Source organism: Macaca fascicularis, chromosome 9 (genome assembly GCF_037993035.2).
Source record: "Macaca fascicularis isolate 582-1 chromosome 9, T2T-MFA8v1.1".
Lineage (NCBI taxonomy): Eukaryota > Metazoa > Chordata > Mammalia > Primates > Cercopithecidae > Macaca > Macaca fascicularis.
In genome coordinates this window covers 113071721-113088248 of record NC_088383.1, presented here as the reverse complement: position 1 = coordinate 113088248, position 16528 = coordinate 113071721, and the positions used below count along the sequence as shown (strand labels likewise).

At 44.4% G+C, this 16528-nt stretch overlaps 2 protein-coding genes across 3 annotated transcripts in view; one reads left to right on the top strand and one right to left on the bottom strand.

Moving 5' to 3' along the window:
* COL17A1 (collagen type XVII alpha 1 chain) overlaps nt 1-6610 on the top strand; it is a 55693-nt gene extending 49083 nt beyond the window's left edge. The window contains exons 44-53 of the mRNA XM_015456648.4: nt 402-470; nt 883-1023; nt 2343-2432; nt 2533-2643; nt 3142-3288; nt 3578-3964; nt 4533-4670; nt 4936-4998; nt 5142-5222; nt 5606-6610. Of these exons, the coding sequence (XP_015312134.3) occupies nt 402-470; nt 883-1023; nt 2343-2432; nt 2533-2643; nt 3142-3288; nt 3578-3964; nt 4533-4670; nt 4936-4998; nt 5142-5222; nt 5606-5661 (1283 nt within the window). The 3' untranslated portion in view covers nt 5662-6610. The remainder of the gene's footprint in view (nt 1-401; nt 471-882; nt 1024-2342; nt 2433-2532; nt 2644-3141; nt 3289-3577; nt 3965-4532; nt 4671-4935; nt 4999-5141; nt 5223-5605) is intronic.
* A 2039-nt stretch (nt 6611-8649) lies between these two features.
* Nucleotides 8650-16528, bottom strand: part of SLK (STE20 like kinase) — a 61436-nt gene continuing 53557 nt past the window's right edge. For both annotated transcript variants that reach the window (XM_005566362.4, XM_005566363.4), the window contains 2 exons: nt 16128-16241; nt 8650-12302 (listed from right to left, as the gene is read on the bottom strand). In XM_005566362.4, coding sequence (XP_005566419.1) covers nt 12156-12302; nt 16128-16241 — 261 coding nt within the window. In that variant the 3' untranslated portion in view covers nt 8650-12155. The remainder of the gene's footprint in view (nt 12303-16127; nt 16242-16528) is intronic.

Sequence of the window (16528 nt, the reverse complement as noted above, 5' to 3'; positions counted from 1 at the left end):
GAATTCCTAATAATTGGGCCACTGGGATACAGTGTCAACACGAGTCTGTCCAGATTCAGGGCGGCCACGCTGGAGAGCCACCGAGTGAGCCGTCCTGCAATCGACTGATGTGTTCCTAGTTATAGGTTCTTCCTACCTGTGCATGAAGGTTGGCAGCATCTGGCAGGCATTAGGCTAAAGCATGTTCTTGAAAGTAAACTTCCTTTCTCACCAAAAAAAAAAAAAAATCCCAACAACAATATTTGACTTTGTTATGCTTTCAAAATACCCTCATAATACTCCATTCATCCATTTCCCCCAAAGACAGACAGCTCGGTGACCGGGCCTTTCAGATTCTGGAATAATGAGAGTGGTGCTTCAGTACCTGCTAAGCAGGTAACCTGAGGTTTTCTTCCCGACAGCTTCGGGGTACAACGTCGGCTTGTTCTCGTCCTCCATCTCTTCTGAAGACATCCTGGCTGTGCTGCAGCGTGAGTCACCTGTTGGGGGATCGAGAGTGGGACTCTCTTTGCTTTCTCCTGGCCTCACTCGTCAGGCAAACCTTGTCCTTATCTGAGCCTGGGGAGGGCTGCAAGAGGTAGGCAGAGTCCTTTAGACAAAGAGCCACTTATGGCGCTGATCTGCTTGCTGAGTCAGCAAACCGGCTGGAAAGGGGGCAGGAAATGTCCTCCCAAGCCCCCATGCCAGGCAAGCTGGCAGTTGTCCCTTCAGGAACCTGGCAGCTTGCTGGTGTCCCCCCTGAACACTGTGGGCCTGCAGACCCAGAACTCACAAATGTCATGCCGGAGTCAATTTGTGTAGGGGAACCCAGGCTGTGGCTGGACCATGGGTGGGACCCCCATGTCCTGGGTGGGTCCTGCTAGTACATCCTCTCCTCTCCAGGGGATGACGTGCGTCAGTACCTACGTCAGTACCTGATGGGCCCTCAGGGTCCGCCAGGGCCACCAGGAGCCAGTGGAGATGGGTCCCTCCTGTCTTTGGACTATGCAGAGCTGAGTAGTCGCATTCTCAGCTACATGTCGAGTAAGTGTCTGCAGGAGGGTTGGTTAGGAAGGGCCTGGGATGACTGGGATGAGGACTCCCAGCGTAGACTTCCCTGTGATTGCCCCACTGACCCCCACCTGCCAGGCTGCACCAACCCCAGCAATGAGCAGTGCTCAGAGCTGTTCAAACCTGTAAACCTGTATGCCTCAAGCAGCATGGCAAGGAAAGCCAAAACGGAGGTCCCAGTCTCGTGTGGCGTCTACATACAACTCTCTCTCTCTCACACACACATACACACACACACACACACTCCCATACACACATCTGCTCCCCATACTCACACTCCCATACACACACACACCCATACACACACACACTCACTCCCATACTCTCACACACACACACATACACACTCCCATACTCTCACACACTCCCATACACACACACTCTCTCCCATACACACTCACACATACACACACACTCCCATACTCACACACACTCCCATACACACACACACTCACTCCCATACTCTCTCACACACACACACACTCTCCCATACTCTCACACACTCCCATACACACACACACTCCCACTCACACTCACACACATACACACACTCCCATACTCTCAAACACACACACTCCCATACTCTCACACACACTCCCATACACACACACTCCCACACACACACACTCCCATATTCTCACACACTCACACACATACATACTCCCATACACACACTCCCATACACACACACACTCCCATACTCACACACACACATACACACACTCCCATACACACACACTCCCACACACACACTCCCATACACACACACACTCCCATACTCTCTCACACACTCTCACATACACATACACACACACTCATTCCCATACACTCCCATTCTCACTCCCATACACACACTCCCATACATACACACTCCCATACACACAGTCCCATACACTCCCATTCTCTCACACCACACACTCCCATACACTCCCACACACACTCCCACACACTCACTCCCATACACACTCCCATACACACACACTCCCATACACACTCCCATACACACACACTCCCATACTCCCATACACACACACTCCTGTACTCACACATACACTCACTCCCATACACACACACGCTCACAGAATGAAGCACACGGGCACCTGGACCTGCTTCTCCGGCCCCGCGGGCCCCTCCCCTCCTCCCTTGGTGCCCTCTTCTCTCTCTCCCTGCCACCATCTCTTCTCTTTTTTGGACCCCACTTCTGTCCAAACCTCTTCTGTGTCCGACCTCCTCTCTGACAGGGTGTTTCCATCTGCCTCCCCCTGCCTGATCCGATTCCATCACATCCCTAGGTTCTGGGATCAGCATTGGGCTTCCTGGTCCCCCGGGGCCCCCTGGCTTGCCGGGAACCTCCTATGAGGAGCTCCTCTCCTTGCTGCGAGGTAAGGCCCAGAAGGGGACATCTGTCCAAGTGGTTGGGGAGGAAGCAGAATCCCTTGGCACAGGCCAGGACTGACTCCGTGCCCTCCCTTGGTGTCTCAGGGTCTGAATTCAGAGGCATCGTTGGACCCCCAGGTCCCCCGGGTCCACCAGGGATCCCAGGCAATGTGTGGTCCAGCATCAGCGTGGAGGACCTCTCGTCTTACTTACACAGTAGGGCACTGCGGAGTGGGATGGGCAGGGCAGGGGATGCAGCTGGGCCTTGGGGGCTCCCACGGGCTTTAGCAAGGGCAGTCCAAGTGCTCCTGGAGTCTGTACAGGGCTGGGTGCGGGGCCCTGGAGAGCACCACATGTGCTGGCAAGGGGCCTTTAGCTGTGGCAGGAACAGAGATGGGGAGCGATGGCTTTCCCAGGTGCAGCCCGGTGTGTGATTAGGGCCGACCTGGGGCTCCACCTCTCAGTGACTGGAGGGCTGAGTTGAATGAGGCTGAGAATTGGGAGTGGGAGGGCCTGACGGGGACAGCCATTCCTGGATGATGCCAGGAAACAGCAGGCTCTGGCCTCCTGCTTTTCTCTCCTCCCATCACCTGGGAGGCCCAGCCTTATCCCCTCCTTTCAGGTGGGGCCCACAGCGCCCCCAGCACTGGAAGCTGGAAATTCACCTTCCTCCACAGCACTACCCTGACCTTTCTTTCTCCCCACTCTGCCCAGCTGCAGGTTTGTCATTCATCCCAGGCCCTCCAGGACCTCCTGGTCCCCCAGGTCCTCGAGGGCCCCCGGGTGTCTCAGGAGCTCTGGCAACCTACGCAGCTGAAAACAGCGACAGCTTCCGGAGCGAGCTGATCAGCTACCTCACAAGTAGGTGCCCCCGACGGTGATGCCCCACCAGGTACCCCGCAGGGCTTGCTTTTCCCTGTAAGTGGGGCAGGGAGGCACTTAAAGGGACAGGGAGGCCACACATGAGAGCCACTAGTGGGGTAAGCCCGATTTCCTTCCACACCAGCATTCTGCCACTCGGGTACGAGAACCCTGAAGTTCACTTCCGGTCTCTCAGGGGCATTGACACCCTGGGAGAGACTCCCTAACTCCCAAGTCTTTCTCTCCACCGAGATCTGAGCTCCCACTCATGCAGCTTCTCACCCTGCAGGTCCTGATGTGCGCAGCTTCATTGTTGGCCCTCCAGGCCCTCCTGGGCCGCAGGGACCCCCTGGGGACAGCCGCCTCCTGTCCACGGATGCCTTCCACAGTCGGGGTAGCAGCTCCTCCTCACACAGCTCATCTGTCAGGCGGGGCAGCTCCTACAGCTCTTCCACGGGCACAGGAGCTGGCACAGGCTCCCTGGGTACAGGGGGTGCCTTCGGTGCAGCTACAGGAGACGGAGGCCCCTATGGCACTGACACCGGCCCAGGCAGAAGCTATGGGGCAGCAGCAGAAGGCGGCATGTATGGTGGCAATGGCGGACTATTTGGGGCTGACTTTGCTGGAGGTCTGGATTACAATGAGCTGGCTGTGAGAGTGTCAGAGAGCATGCAGCGTAAGTGGGAACATTTAGGCCTTGGTGCTGGGGGGAAGGAGCGTGGGAGCATCTCCAGACTGGCTTTCTTGTTTGTGGAACCCCCAGGCTGTGAAGACAGAATCAGGCAGGCAGGGACTGGAGGGGACTGGCAGCCCCAGCCTAGTTCTCAGCCCGCTCAGCTCAAGGAGCCCCAGCCCTGGGACCTGAGCTGTGGGGAACAGAGCACGCCAGGGGCTTTGTACTTTGCTTTCCAAGACTTAATTCGTTGTGGGACCCAGATAAGTCATATGACCACACTGGTTTTTCTTCCGGGGCTGAGAGAAGGATGTTGGCTAAGAGTCCTTTCCCTGTGCAGCTTAACAGCACAGTTACACAGTCAACAAGCTTTTGATGCCGGCCCGCAGCAGGAAGAGAACTGTGCCGGTCACACAGTGGAATACAAAGGAAGTTGGAGGGCTTCACCCTTGCTGCGGCTTGATCTAGTTCAACTGCTTTGGGAGTTAGATATTCGGAGAGCACTGTGCTCCTGCTGAAGCGGGTGCTGGGCGACCCCTGCTTCCTGTGCCCATGCTCTGGTGTTTTACAGGTCAGGGCCTACTGCAAGGGATGGCCTACACTGTCCAGGGCCCACCAGGCCAGCCTGGGCCACAGGGGCCACCCGGTATCAGCAAGGTCTTCTCTGCCTACAGCAACGTGACTGCGGACCTCATGGACTTCTTCCGAAGTAAGGGCATCCAGCTGCTTCCCCAGCACCTGCCTCACTGCATAGGTTCCCATGGGTCTGCTCCAGAGACACTAGTCTCATGAGAAACCTCCAGTTATTAACATTTGAGATGCTCAAAATTAGACAAATTCTATAAATTCTGAACTTTGTTTCCTCTTATATATCCAAACTCCATCACTATCTGTGTTACTCTGAACAAATGACTTGCTGTCCCAAGCTTCCACGAAATCAAGACTCTAAGGCCAGTGTTTCCCTGCTTTTGCAGCTTATGGAGCCATTCAAGGACCCCCTGGGCAAAAAGGAGAGATGGGTACTCCAGGACCCAAAGGTAAGTGGTGGCAGAGCCAGTCCCCGGATCCTGTGTAACACCCACCTCTTACTGAAAAGAGCTCCTGTGCTGGTGCCACACCAGCTACCTGTGCCCTAAGTCCCCAGACTCATGTATTAGTTATGCCCCATTTGTCCTTCCAGGTGACAGGGGCCCTGCTGGGCCACCAGGTCATCGTGGGCCACCTGGCCCTCGAGGGCACAAGGGAGAAAAAGGAGACAAGGGTAAGTGTTGACTGCTCCATGATTTGCATGTTCTGGAGAGCTGCAAGGCTGACGCTCAGTAGAGAAGCAGGTGATTTGTTCCAGAGCAAGCCTGAGAAATTCAGGCAAATGCCAATTACTCCAGGCAGACACTGCCAAAAGCAGAATTTGCATAACAATCCCATTCACAGTGAGGAAGAAAAGGGGAGTGCCAAAGCAGGGAGGAAAAGGAGAACCAAGCTGGTGTTGAAATGGGGCAAACAAGTTAAATAAATGTATAGTCTTACAAAAGATTTCACCTTTGAAGCCATCTTTGCAGTAGTCACAGTTGCCATAATTGCCCAAGCCAAGATCCCCACAGGCCACAAGATGTTTTAACTTCCTCCCGATCTTCTAACTTTCAGGTGACCAAGTCTATGCTGGGCGGAGAAGGAGAAGAAGTATTGCTGTCAAGCCATGAGCTAGCCATGGCAGGACAGCTCCTGGACCAGGTGTCATCATGCATATGGCACTTAGGTCCAAGCTCTCCAGAGGGTGAAAGCTGGAGTCTGTCAATGTCCTACTGAGACAGCATAGCCAACCTAGCTAGCAACATTTGTTTTAGTCTGAACAACATATACTTATAGAATTCAGTTGAAGATACACAATCTGAAACAGCTTCATGGGGTGGACTCTAGTAAGAGTAGTTGCAATGTTTTAGAATGAGATTTACTTCTCTGCTATCTAGATCTGAACTCCTTGGCTTCTTTACTTAGTTCAAGCCCCAGCCTAGGAAAGCCAGTTACATAAAAGTTGGCTCAGGAGTCTTAGAGCTTTGCCTAAATATGAGCCCGGAAAAGGGAGGATGGGGATGGGGTGCCTTCCTGGAGGTGACACTTGACGGGGGTGTGTTCTGGTGACTGCTGCAAGGCTGTGCCATCATCAGCTCCTTCCTCACCTGTTCATTCTGCATTCTGTAGTCAGTTGGCTAAGAAGTGACTCTTGCAACTAAAAAAATTAAGAAATTCACTTCCTCTCTAGGAAGTGATAGGGTTTCTAATGGTTATCATATATGTATATCACATTCCCATTTGCTTAGAAAGTCTGATTGCAGCCATGATTTTCCATAGGCCCATGCTAGAGTTCATGGATATGTTATACTGAACCAGGCCAGAGCAAACAGAAAAACAAGGGTGAAGGGCAATGGATAAAGAAGGAAGAAGCGGGGGGGGGACAGAATAGCTGATGCTGGGGACACAGCGTCAGCTCAAGACATCACCCTCCATTCTGCATTCAGAAAATGGCACTTGGGGGACAGGGTGCAGTTGGTCTTTAACCACTTTTCAATGTCTAAAAACATTTGTTTGTGGTCCATAAGATGAAACATCATTTCAATTGTAAAATTTCCAATTAAATTTTTTTTTCTTTTTTAATATCATGTTTAATGTGATTCATCTGACTAAAGAAACGTCAAAAAAATAGTCTGGGTTAATTGGGTATGACTCTAACACTGTTTATTACAAACACAAGAAAGCAAAAATGGTTGTATTTTGGGGCACAGCTTCTGGTATTTCATTCAATCCCTGAAGTCTTTAAAGGCAAATCTTTAGATACCTGCCAACTATGAACTCAATCTGGGGATTTTACGAAGTATATTAAAGTTTTCCCTAAGCATAAGTTATCTGAAATAAACAAGCAAGAACTGAGCAAGAAGATTATTTGCAATTAGGTAGTGCTTTATCCTGGGGCAATGGAGTTATGATTGTAGGGTAAGTAATATATGGAATATAAAAACTTCTATTAAAGAAAAATGTACAAATCTCAAATGCCCCAAAGAAATGCACAGTAAAATCAGACACTCCAATTCAGAAGAGACTATACTTGGCCACTTTGTGAATCTGTTACAAGTTGTGAGTCTCAAATTGCTGGATAATTAAAAATGGGATTAAATTACATCTACTTCTACACCACTACTCTTCTAAAAAGACTGTTTATTTTCCATAAGGTCTCTGTTGAGTATCTCATATTATCCCATAAAAAATGCCCCACTTGTTTCCTCTGTATCAACCCCTAACGGCAACAACCAGTCAAGCACTACACACTCTACATGGTCTTTTTGCCTCTTTTATTATATCCTGATAATTGCCTGCTATGAATTAATGAGAATTTTTTTTTAAATGAGGCTGAGTGCGGTGGCTCACGCCTGTAATCCCAGAATTTTGGGAGGCTGAGGCAGGCAGATTGCTTAAGCCCAGGAGTTCGAGACCAGCTTGAGCAACATGGCAAAACCCCATCTCTACTAAAAATACAAAAAATTAGCCAGCGTGGTGGCAGGCACCTGTGATCCCAGCTACTAGGGAGGCTTAGGCTGAAGAATCACTTGAACCTGGGAGGTGGAGGTTGCAGTGAGCCAAGAACGCACCACTGCGCTCCAGCCGGCGAGACTCCATCTCAAAAAATAAAAATAAAAATTAGTTCATACAGCCTCTAGACTTCAAACAACTTGAGTTTTACTGTCTAATGAAAACTATTGTGTATAATAAAGGAATTGTGCCTTTTAAATAATTTTTTTCATTAGAATTATTTTTACCCAAAGGCTGAATTTTTTACTTTTTAATTGTAGCTTTTACACTTATTAAAAGTAACTTCCAAAAAAAGGGGGGAAAAAGATGTTTTGGCCCTTTTAAAAAAGTAGCTTTAGGGGTTCAAGTATTATATCCCCTTTAATAGTGATCCTTATCTTGATTAATCAAGACATAGGAGTTTTTCCCTTGTTACTAGATTTACCTAAGACACCGAAAGTCTTCATAAAGTTTTATGCTCAAGTAAAATAGGGTATAAGTCCAAACATACGACCTTCTCTGGACAAAACTCAGAAGGAGGATGGGCAGATATGAGGTTATGTCCTCAGCTGGATGGCAATGGATGTGAGCCTCTTTTGTTTCATTTTTTTTTTAAGTCAAGAATGAGCTCAATAGTGCACAACGCTCCCAGATTAGAAAATGGCACTCCATGCCTCCCTCCAGCTGGACACGTGCCAAGTGATGCTGCCTAGTGTCTACTGAATCTTGCATGAACATTATCAATGACGAAGAGATTATTTCTGCAGAAGTGATGTCATATGATTTGTGAAGTGCTTGGCGAGAAAAATCATCTATCCCAAGGGGGAAAGAAATTAAAAACATACACATATATACATAGACTGACAGAAATATTTTAAGCACCTCCCAAAGGAGGGCTTTGCATGCTGAAAGACAACCCCCAGCAGTTACCACTAAAACCTACAGTTGAGTGTGTGTGTGTGCGTGTGTGCTGTGGACTACAGACAGCTAGGAATACTAACTCCGGGAGGGTCAGAAGACCTGGGGGACTGCAAGTTTTGCAGTATAACTGGGACCAACAACTGCAAAGTTTCTCAGGCAGGACACTCCAGTTTCAAAGATTCTCAATAAAAGACTGCTTCCCAAAATTGATTAAGAAATAACTTTATTTTTCATGTGTCAATCCCATGATTGAAAGGACATGTTGCTCCCAAGTAGACAAGAGACATAATCTGAAACAAACTTATTTCTGAAAATTTAGCTTATGAACTCATTACACTACAAACCAGAGAAGGAGCACAAAAAGCTGCAGCCCACACTGAAACCTGGCAAACACTCTCCGCCAAGATTAGTAGCAGGAATGTTAAAGCTTTATCAAAAACATGTCAGCAACAGAACAGCAACAATACAGCCATTAACTGTTGTGCCTTCAACTTAAGAAAAGCATTTAAAGTATCACCCCATTTCTTATAAACATTTCTCAGAAAAGAATTGTTCATCAAAAGACTATTAGAACTCAAACTCTTCTTTCACTTCAGTTCTAGATTTTCTTTAATCAACAATATCTCTAGTTAATACTTAGAAAGAATTTGGCTTCTCAGAAGAGTCTTTGTCATTTAAGCACAGTGTGGAATGGGAAAAAGTGTACAGTTACAAGGAAACTAGAAGAGTACAAAAAAATAGTCACTTCTGAAACTCGCTGATGCTCAAGAAATCAGAGACCCTTCATTAAAGTGGGTCTCATATGCCTGAGAGCTTTGTGCTTGAGGAAGTATGACTTAGAGGTAGCTCTGGTTCTGGTAATTTATATTTAATTATAATTTGCTGTATCCTGTCACAAGAGAGTTCTAATATTTTCAGCAAAGTAAAAGCATTCAACATTTTTTCCTTACCCACCCTATAGCTTCCCCATAGAAAAAGATAAGAAAAAGCGTACTGTGACTCCACATAGAATAGCAGCTAATTCAGCAATTCACACCGTATGGTTGTTGACAGGACTAGGAAAGGCAGCCTGGTGCCCCAAGCTCTAGGAGCTGGATCTGCAGAAGTGTGCAGGTCTGCTGTGTTTACAGCACTCAGGGAAAGAGGGGAGGAGGTGGCTGGTGAGGGTGCACGTTTGGAGAAGTTTTTATGTGTTTCATGGCATATTCTGCCACAGCAACAAAAAGCCAAATCAGGAGTAGATTTGACTGTACTCTTCCATTTCAAAGAAGTCTGTGCCCCTCGCCTACTCCCCACCCACACTTCATGCAAGAAAGATAGATCACTATCATCTATTTGAATACAGGGTCTCACAAGAGGTGGGGCTGGTATGGGTACAAACAGCATATTTTATAACAAAACACTTTTTGAAAAGATTTATATAACTTTACATATTAAAATGAATGCTTTACCTCTACATATGTGTCACTGCACAGTCTTGCACCCACACGAATATGGTCATACTTGAAAGCGAACCCAAGCACGAACACTGAATCCAAAAGGCAGTTTTGAGGGAGATCCGAGAGTTGCTGCAACCTTACCCACAGCGTCAACCATTCTACTCTGAGCCTCTCTCCTTGAATCAATACTCTGAATGTCAAGTTGAAAGGAACAGAAAGAATCAAATATTCAGACCAAATTAATCAGGCACCACACACTATTTAGCACACAGGGTATCAATTAAATGATACTGGAAAAAAAATGTCTACTGCCTGAGGTATTCATTTTTTAAGTCAATAAACTGAAAATTTCAAAGGAGAAAGTGTTATGAAAATGTTCCTTCCCAATCCCTCTTCAAATAAATCATTAAATACACTGGGCAACATTATACTGTCATTTTTATCATAACAATATAAACAATTTTTATCATCATCCTGAATATTACTTTATAAAGATATATATTTTAAAAGGCTTTCAAAACATTTTTCAACCCAGCATTTGAGAATAAAGCATTAAGAGTTTTGTATACAGTAACACATTCGTGTAATAAGTGTATGAATTTACAACCATACATAACATGTATATATATATGTATATATATTTATATGAAAAACAAACTTGACCAGAAGTTAAGGCTACCTACAAAGTTGTCCAAGTAAATTATGCTTGTCAAAACAATTACAAAATTAAAATCACACATGCATTTTTAAATCATCTAAATCATTGACAAAACAAAGTTCAGCATCCAAAGTTTTCAAATTAACTGCAAGAAAGTGCTACAGACATTTACATTTTCTAAATATGAATCAGGGTTCCCACAAAGTTACATTTAAATTTTTTACCAGCCTCAAAAGGAATATAACTAAAAACAAACTTTGACAATTTGGTACCTAGCACTCTTAAGAGAGAATAGGTTGAAAATGGCAGGCAGCAAGCATCATTTACAAATGTGCTGTCTCACACAGCAAAGCACAGTTTATAATACTGTCTGGCCTGACACGTGGTTGAAATTCTAAGCCTCAAAAGGGACTAGGAGTGAACATTTCATTAATAATTATACACATCAGCAACCACATGATAAAGGCTTCAGGCTTTTCCCACTCAAATCAAAGTGAATGATTTAAACATGGAACAAAATAAAACCAAGACATAAGTAGCCTCATTTCAAAATAAGGAAAAGTAATTTCTGACATGTGCCTAAATATTTAAACTTTTAAAAAAGTATTTTGAGCAAATGCCTCTTTTAAGATTAATTTCCAAAGATATATTTATAAATAAAACTCACAGCCTGCGGGCCTCTGACAGAGTTTTGAACAGAATTAGCTAAGATGGAGAGAAATCATTTAACCAGCTCAGGTATTATTTTAGAAAATAAACAGAGACAGCTAAACCTACACTGCCTAAGTTTCATGAGTTTTACATTTCCAATTTGCAATCTAAAAGCTACCTCTTTTTTTCATCTTTCCAAACTTTGTATATGAAAATTTCTATCAAATGGTAAGAGAAGCAAAAATTCCAAAAGAACCATGTTTAATTCTAAGGATGTTTTTGTCCTTGTTGATCAAAAAGAAAATCCTACTTACGACTTGACTGAAATGTAGTGTTTCACGCACTATCTTAAGAACATTAGCACCCTCGATTATTAGCTCATGCCTAAAGAGGTCATCCGTTTTGACAAATCACTGAAATAATTTTTCTCTTTTAAAAGAGGTTGTTCCTATTTAAAGAAAAAATATATTCATTTACTGAGTCAATAGCATATTTGAGCAAACCATAGCTTTTTTATGAGAGCTGATCCACCAAAAGAAAATTATCCCAATGCTCTACAGCAGAGCTTCAACTACAGAATTTAGGCATCAATGAGAAGTTACGTCAGGTAAAAGGAATTTATTAATACTTAGTGATGTAACAGTTTTTCTTAAATAACTTTAAACATTATTTCTCCAACAGTTTTCAGGTAGCAGTGTCTAAAGAACATAATTTTTAAGAAGAATATACAAAGTCACCTTAGTCACCAAGATGCTACTTTGCCAACATGGCCTAGCATCTGTCTTAGTTTGTTTTCCCTTCATCTTTGCTTTTTTTTTTTTAAAAAAAAAAAAAAAAAGGAAAACACCTAGAAGGTGAGGCAGGTGATTGTCTTCGTGAGCTATCTGACAGAGAGTGTGGCAGAAGATGAGAACAGAATGACACACTGAAAGAGCCAAACCCACGCACAGAATGTTTCCCATTGTTATGATCCGGTGGAATGCAAGCTGGGAATAGGATAAAATTTGGAAATCCGGCTCTGTGTTGATGGGTTAAGGCATTCAGACTCCCCAGTCATTTTAAAGAATACTTCCTGTTCCTGTAGTTTCCTGGCAAACTCTTCTTCCAGTGTCTTAAAAAGAAAGGGAAAAATAAATTGTTATGTGCTGGTATTACATATAGAATTTATGCTGACAGTCCAGATAAAACTGCTTGTCCAAAACACATTCTTTGCGTATTATCCTCAAGAAGACATGTCTGCTCAATTTTTTTAAGATCATAAGCTTTGCAGAGCCCTATGTGCAAGTCCAGCTCAGTCACATAAATGGACAATTTGGGTCCATTACTTACCTTCACTATATTAGAGAACCATTTAATTCCTCAATTCCTCTGCTGTAAAAATAGGGATAATTTGCTATGTGAAGTCTAAATGTGATAATGATGTACTTCCACATACTATGCACTCTAATATACGGTACCTATTATTAACTATTATCTGTTTCTCCCACATGGCACTTACCCTGCCTGCTTGTTATTTGAGTTGCGAAGCGCCTGTCTTTTCTTTCACACTACGCTGTAAGATAAGCTGTTTAAAGGCACAATCTAAACCAGAATCATTTTAACCCCCATAATACAGAGCAAAGGTAAGCGCTTGAGAAATACAAGAGGCACCGTTGTGATGTGAATGTCTGTGCTCCCCAAATCCATATAAAAACCTAATCCCTAATGTGCGGCACTATGCACAGAAGGTGGGACCTCTGAGAGGTGATGAGGTCATGAGGTGGAGCCCTCCAAATGGGTAAGTGCCTTCATGAAGGGCTAAAGAGAGCTGTTATTCTGCCGTGTGAGGACACAGTGAGAAGTCGGCAGTCTGGAACCCTCACCACAGCGTGACCGTGTTGGCACCCTGGTCTCAGACTCCCCAGCCTCCAGTTTATGGCATTTTGTTATAGGTATCAATGACTTTGTAGAGACGTGATTCAGGGATAAGTGGTGCTGTAGAGGTACAAAGCACAGGAAAAGAAGGAAGGATATAGGAGGGGTTCTCAAAAGAGGTGGAACATGAGCTTAGTGCTGAAGGAAAGATAAGAATTTGATAGGCAATATGGGAAAGGCATGCCAGACAGAGCTGAAACACAGCACAAAGGCAGGAAGCTGAGGAGCTGGTGTGAGGACTGGTCATTATACCCAAGGCTGGAACATGGACTGGGAACAAAGTGGCTAGTGGGAGAGGAAGCCAGAAAGGGTGACTGTAACTCAGGTGTGGCACTATGAAGGCTTCACAGTCAAACTGAATCATTAATTTACATTTTACTCTGATGGAACTGAAGATTTCTCAACATCACTATGACAGTGTCAAGAGATGTTCTTGAGGATAAATCCTCTGGTGATGGTAGGCGAGTGGGAAGAAAGGAAAGGGAATTAGAAACTACAAGGCCCATTAGGCCATTCCTGAACAATTTAAGCAAGCACTAGGATAGCAGTGAGAAAGAAAGGAGACATGTTACGAAAAACAGTCCAAATTAATTGGCATCTGATTGAATGAAGGGTGTGACAGAAATGAAAAATAATTCTGGTTTCTAGCGTAGATGTCAGTGAAGAGAACAGGAATGTAGAAAAGAACATCTGGCGGTGAGCAGCCTGCAGTGAACGGGGAAAGGTGAGATGGAGATGAAGGAACATCTGGTGGTGAGCAGCCTGCAGCGAGCGGGGAAAGGTGAGACGGAGATGAAGGAAAAGGATGCTGAGTTTGGTTTTCTCTCTACTGAGTTTATAATCCGTAGTCAACATTGACAGGTATGTAGTCATCTGTACAATGTGCCAGGAACTGTTCTAGAAACTGGGTACATATCAATAAACGAAGCGATCATGGAGTGCTTTTAAGGAGTTTATATTCTCAGTCACAAGAGGGGACAATAAACAAATGGGTCTGGTGGTGATGAATTGTTACAAAGAAAAACAAAGAAAGGAGAGCAGATACAGAACGTCTGAGGTTGAGTATAGGTGCTACTGAGATTCAGTGACCAAAAAAAGGAACCACAAGGCCTAGGTGAAATGAGGAGGAACAGAACATCCTGATGGAAAAAGGGCACTTAGTGCTCAAACTGATAATAAAAACAAGAAACAATAATAGCAATAGCAATCATTCACTGAACCATTACTATAGCTCAGGCACTAGATAACTGCTGTATAAATGACACCAAATAGGTAGGTAGTATATTCTCATTTTACAAATTAGGAAAACTAGGCCTAGAAATGGAAAGTGAGAAAATTAATCAGTAAATGTCAGTGCTGAGATCTGAACCCACATCTGTATGACTTCACAATTCGTGCTCTATACAACTGCTACCATTTAAGTTTTGGAGTTGTCTATATGCAACAGTTGAAGCCATGACTAGCAATAAAATCATCCAGGTAAAGACTGTTCTTTACCAAAGGGGCAAAACTGAGAAATGTCTACATTTCCGGAGACAAAAGGGGATAAAGAACACAGAGAATGAGCAGAGCTGTGTCACAAAAGCCAAGTGAGAGGAGAATTTTAAGAAACAAGACTTTTAATGAGAACAGTTAGATAAGGTCATAGAATTTGATTATTAGCAACTCACTTGTGACCACTGTCAACAAGTTCAACTGGGGTGTTTGAGGCAGATGTTAGGCCGCAAGGAGGTAAAGGAGATTTGTCACCGTTTACAATTCTGTACTTTTTGAATTCTAAACTACATGAATACACTACCTATTCAAAAATTTTAACAATAAATAAAATTTAAATTAAAAAGCCACACTATGGGCCGGGCATGGTGGCTCAGGCCTGTAATCCCAGCACCTCGAGAGGCCGGAGTGGGTGGATCCCGCAAGGTTAGGAGTTCGAGACCAGCCTGGCCAACATGGCGAAGCCCCGTCTCTACTGAAAATATAAAAATTAGCCAGGTGTGGTGGTGGATGCCTGTAATCCCAAAAACCTAGGGGGTTGAGGCAGGGGAACTGCTTGAACCCAGGAGGTGGAGGTTGCAGTGAGCCGAGATCGCGCCACTGCACTCTAGCCTGGGCGACAGAGTGAGACTCTGTCTAAACAAACAAACAAAAAGCCACACTATGAACTCATTTAGTCATTTCACTTCCGTTGGCACATAGCTAAATACATATTTCCTTGACTGACTGATTGGATGGATGGAAGAAAGGAATGGTGGAAATGTATAGTAGGCAGGAAGCACCCCCCAAAACAAAGTTTAAGTTTGAGTAGCAATGGGTCAGAGATCATATAGTGATAGCAAAAACTCAGGTGACATGGTTAGCCAGTAAGATCAGGTGAATAGGGTGTCAAGTACAAACAAGGGAAAGGAGGGAGACAGAGAAGACACCATCCCTATTTTACCAGATTTCAAATTTACACAGAATACCAGGGCCTTATAATATGGCTGCGGTTGACCTGTTCAGACTCAGCTGTCATCGCTTCCTTCCTTCCTTTTCTTCCTCCCTAATGACTACACACCGGCACACACCCCCTCTTATACTCTAATGATACAGAACGATCTGCAATTCTCTGTACACTTCCTTTTCACTCATTCTCTTCTCTCTACTCAAATCATCCCATTCCACTCCAATCAGCCCATCCGCTCAGCAAGTTCTTACTCATCCTTCAAGACTCACTTGGCTTGTAAGGCATCTCTTCTTGAAGACCTTCCCTGACTTACCCAGGCAGATTTAAGCTCTCTTCCTCCTCTCTTATACATTCTGTTCCTTTCCCCTGTGTCCTGTACTTACCTCCTTCAGAGCAATGACCCTACCAATTTATAACTGCTTGTCACTAGATTCCAAACCTTCTGGGGACAGAAACTTCGTCTTTTCATCTCTATGCTTCCTGCCCCTGACACTGTACCTGATACACAGTAGGTAACGAGCCAATAGCTGGGTAGACGGACGAGTACACACATACCATTTTAATTAAAGCTTTATTTACCTTTTTCCTAGGTCTCAATTTCTCTCTCCACTCCTTTAATTCTTGGCTATGTTCCTCATCTAACTCTTTCAGTTTCTGAGTCTCATGCTCAACCAACAAGTGGCATTTTTCATTCTGAAAATAAAGTTGGGATTTTAAAAAATTTCAGATCAACTAAGCAATTTTTCACAAATACAATTACCTTCCAAAATAATAAATTGCTCATCAAATATTATGCTATTATTGAGATTCAAGTTTTTCTCTATAAAAACCAAGGGCCATGAATTAGGAAATGAATCACAGCTTCATTTTTACAAGTTTATAAGCTAGAACTATTACATACCATATAAAAAGAACTTAAAAAGAACTAGCTTGAGCTTTTGTTTTTCCTTTCAAGAAGATCTGCTCATAAAAATGACAAT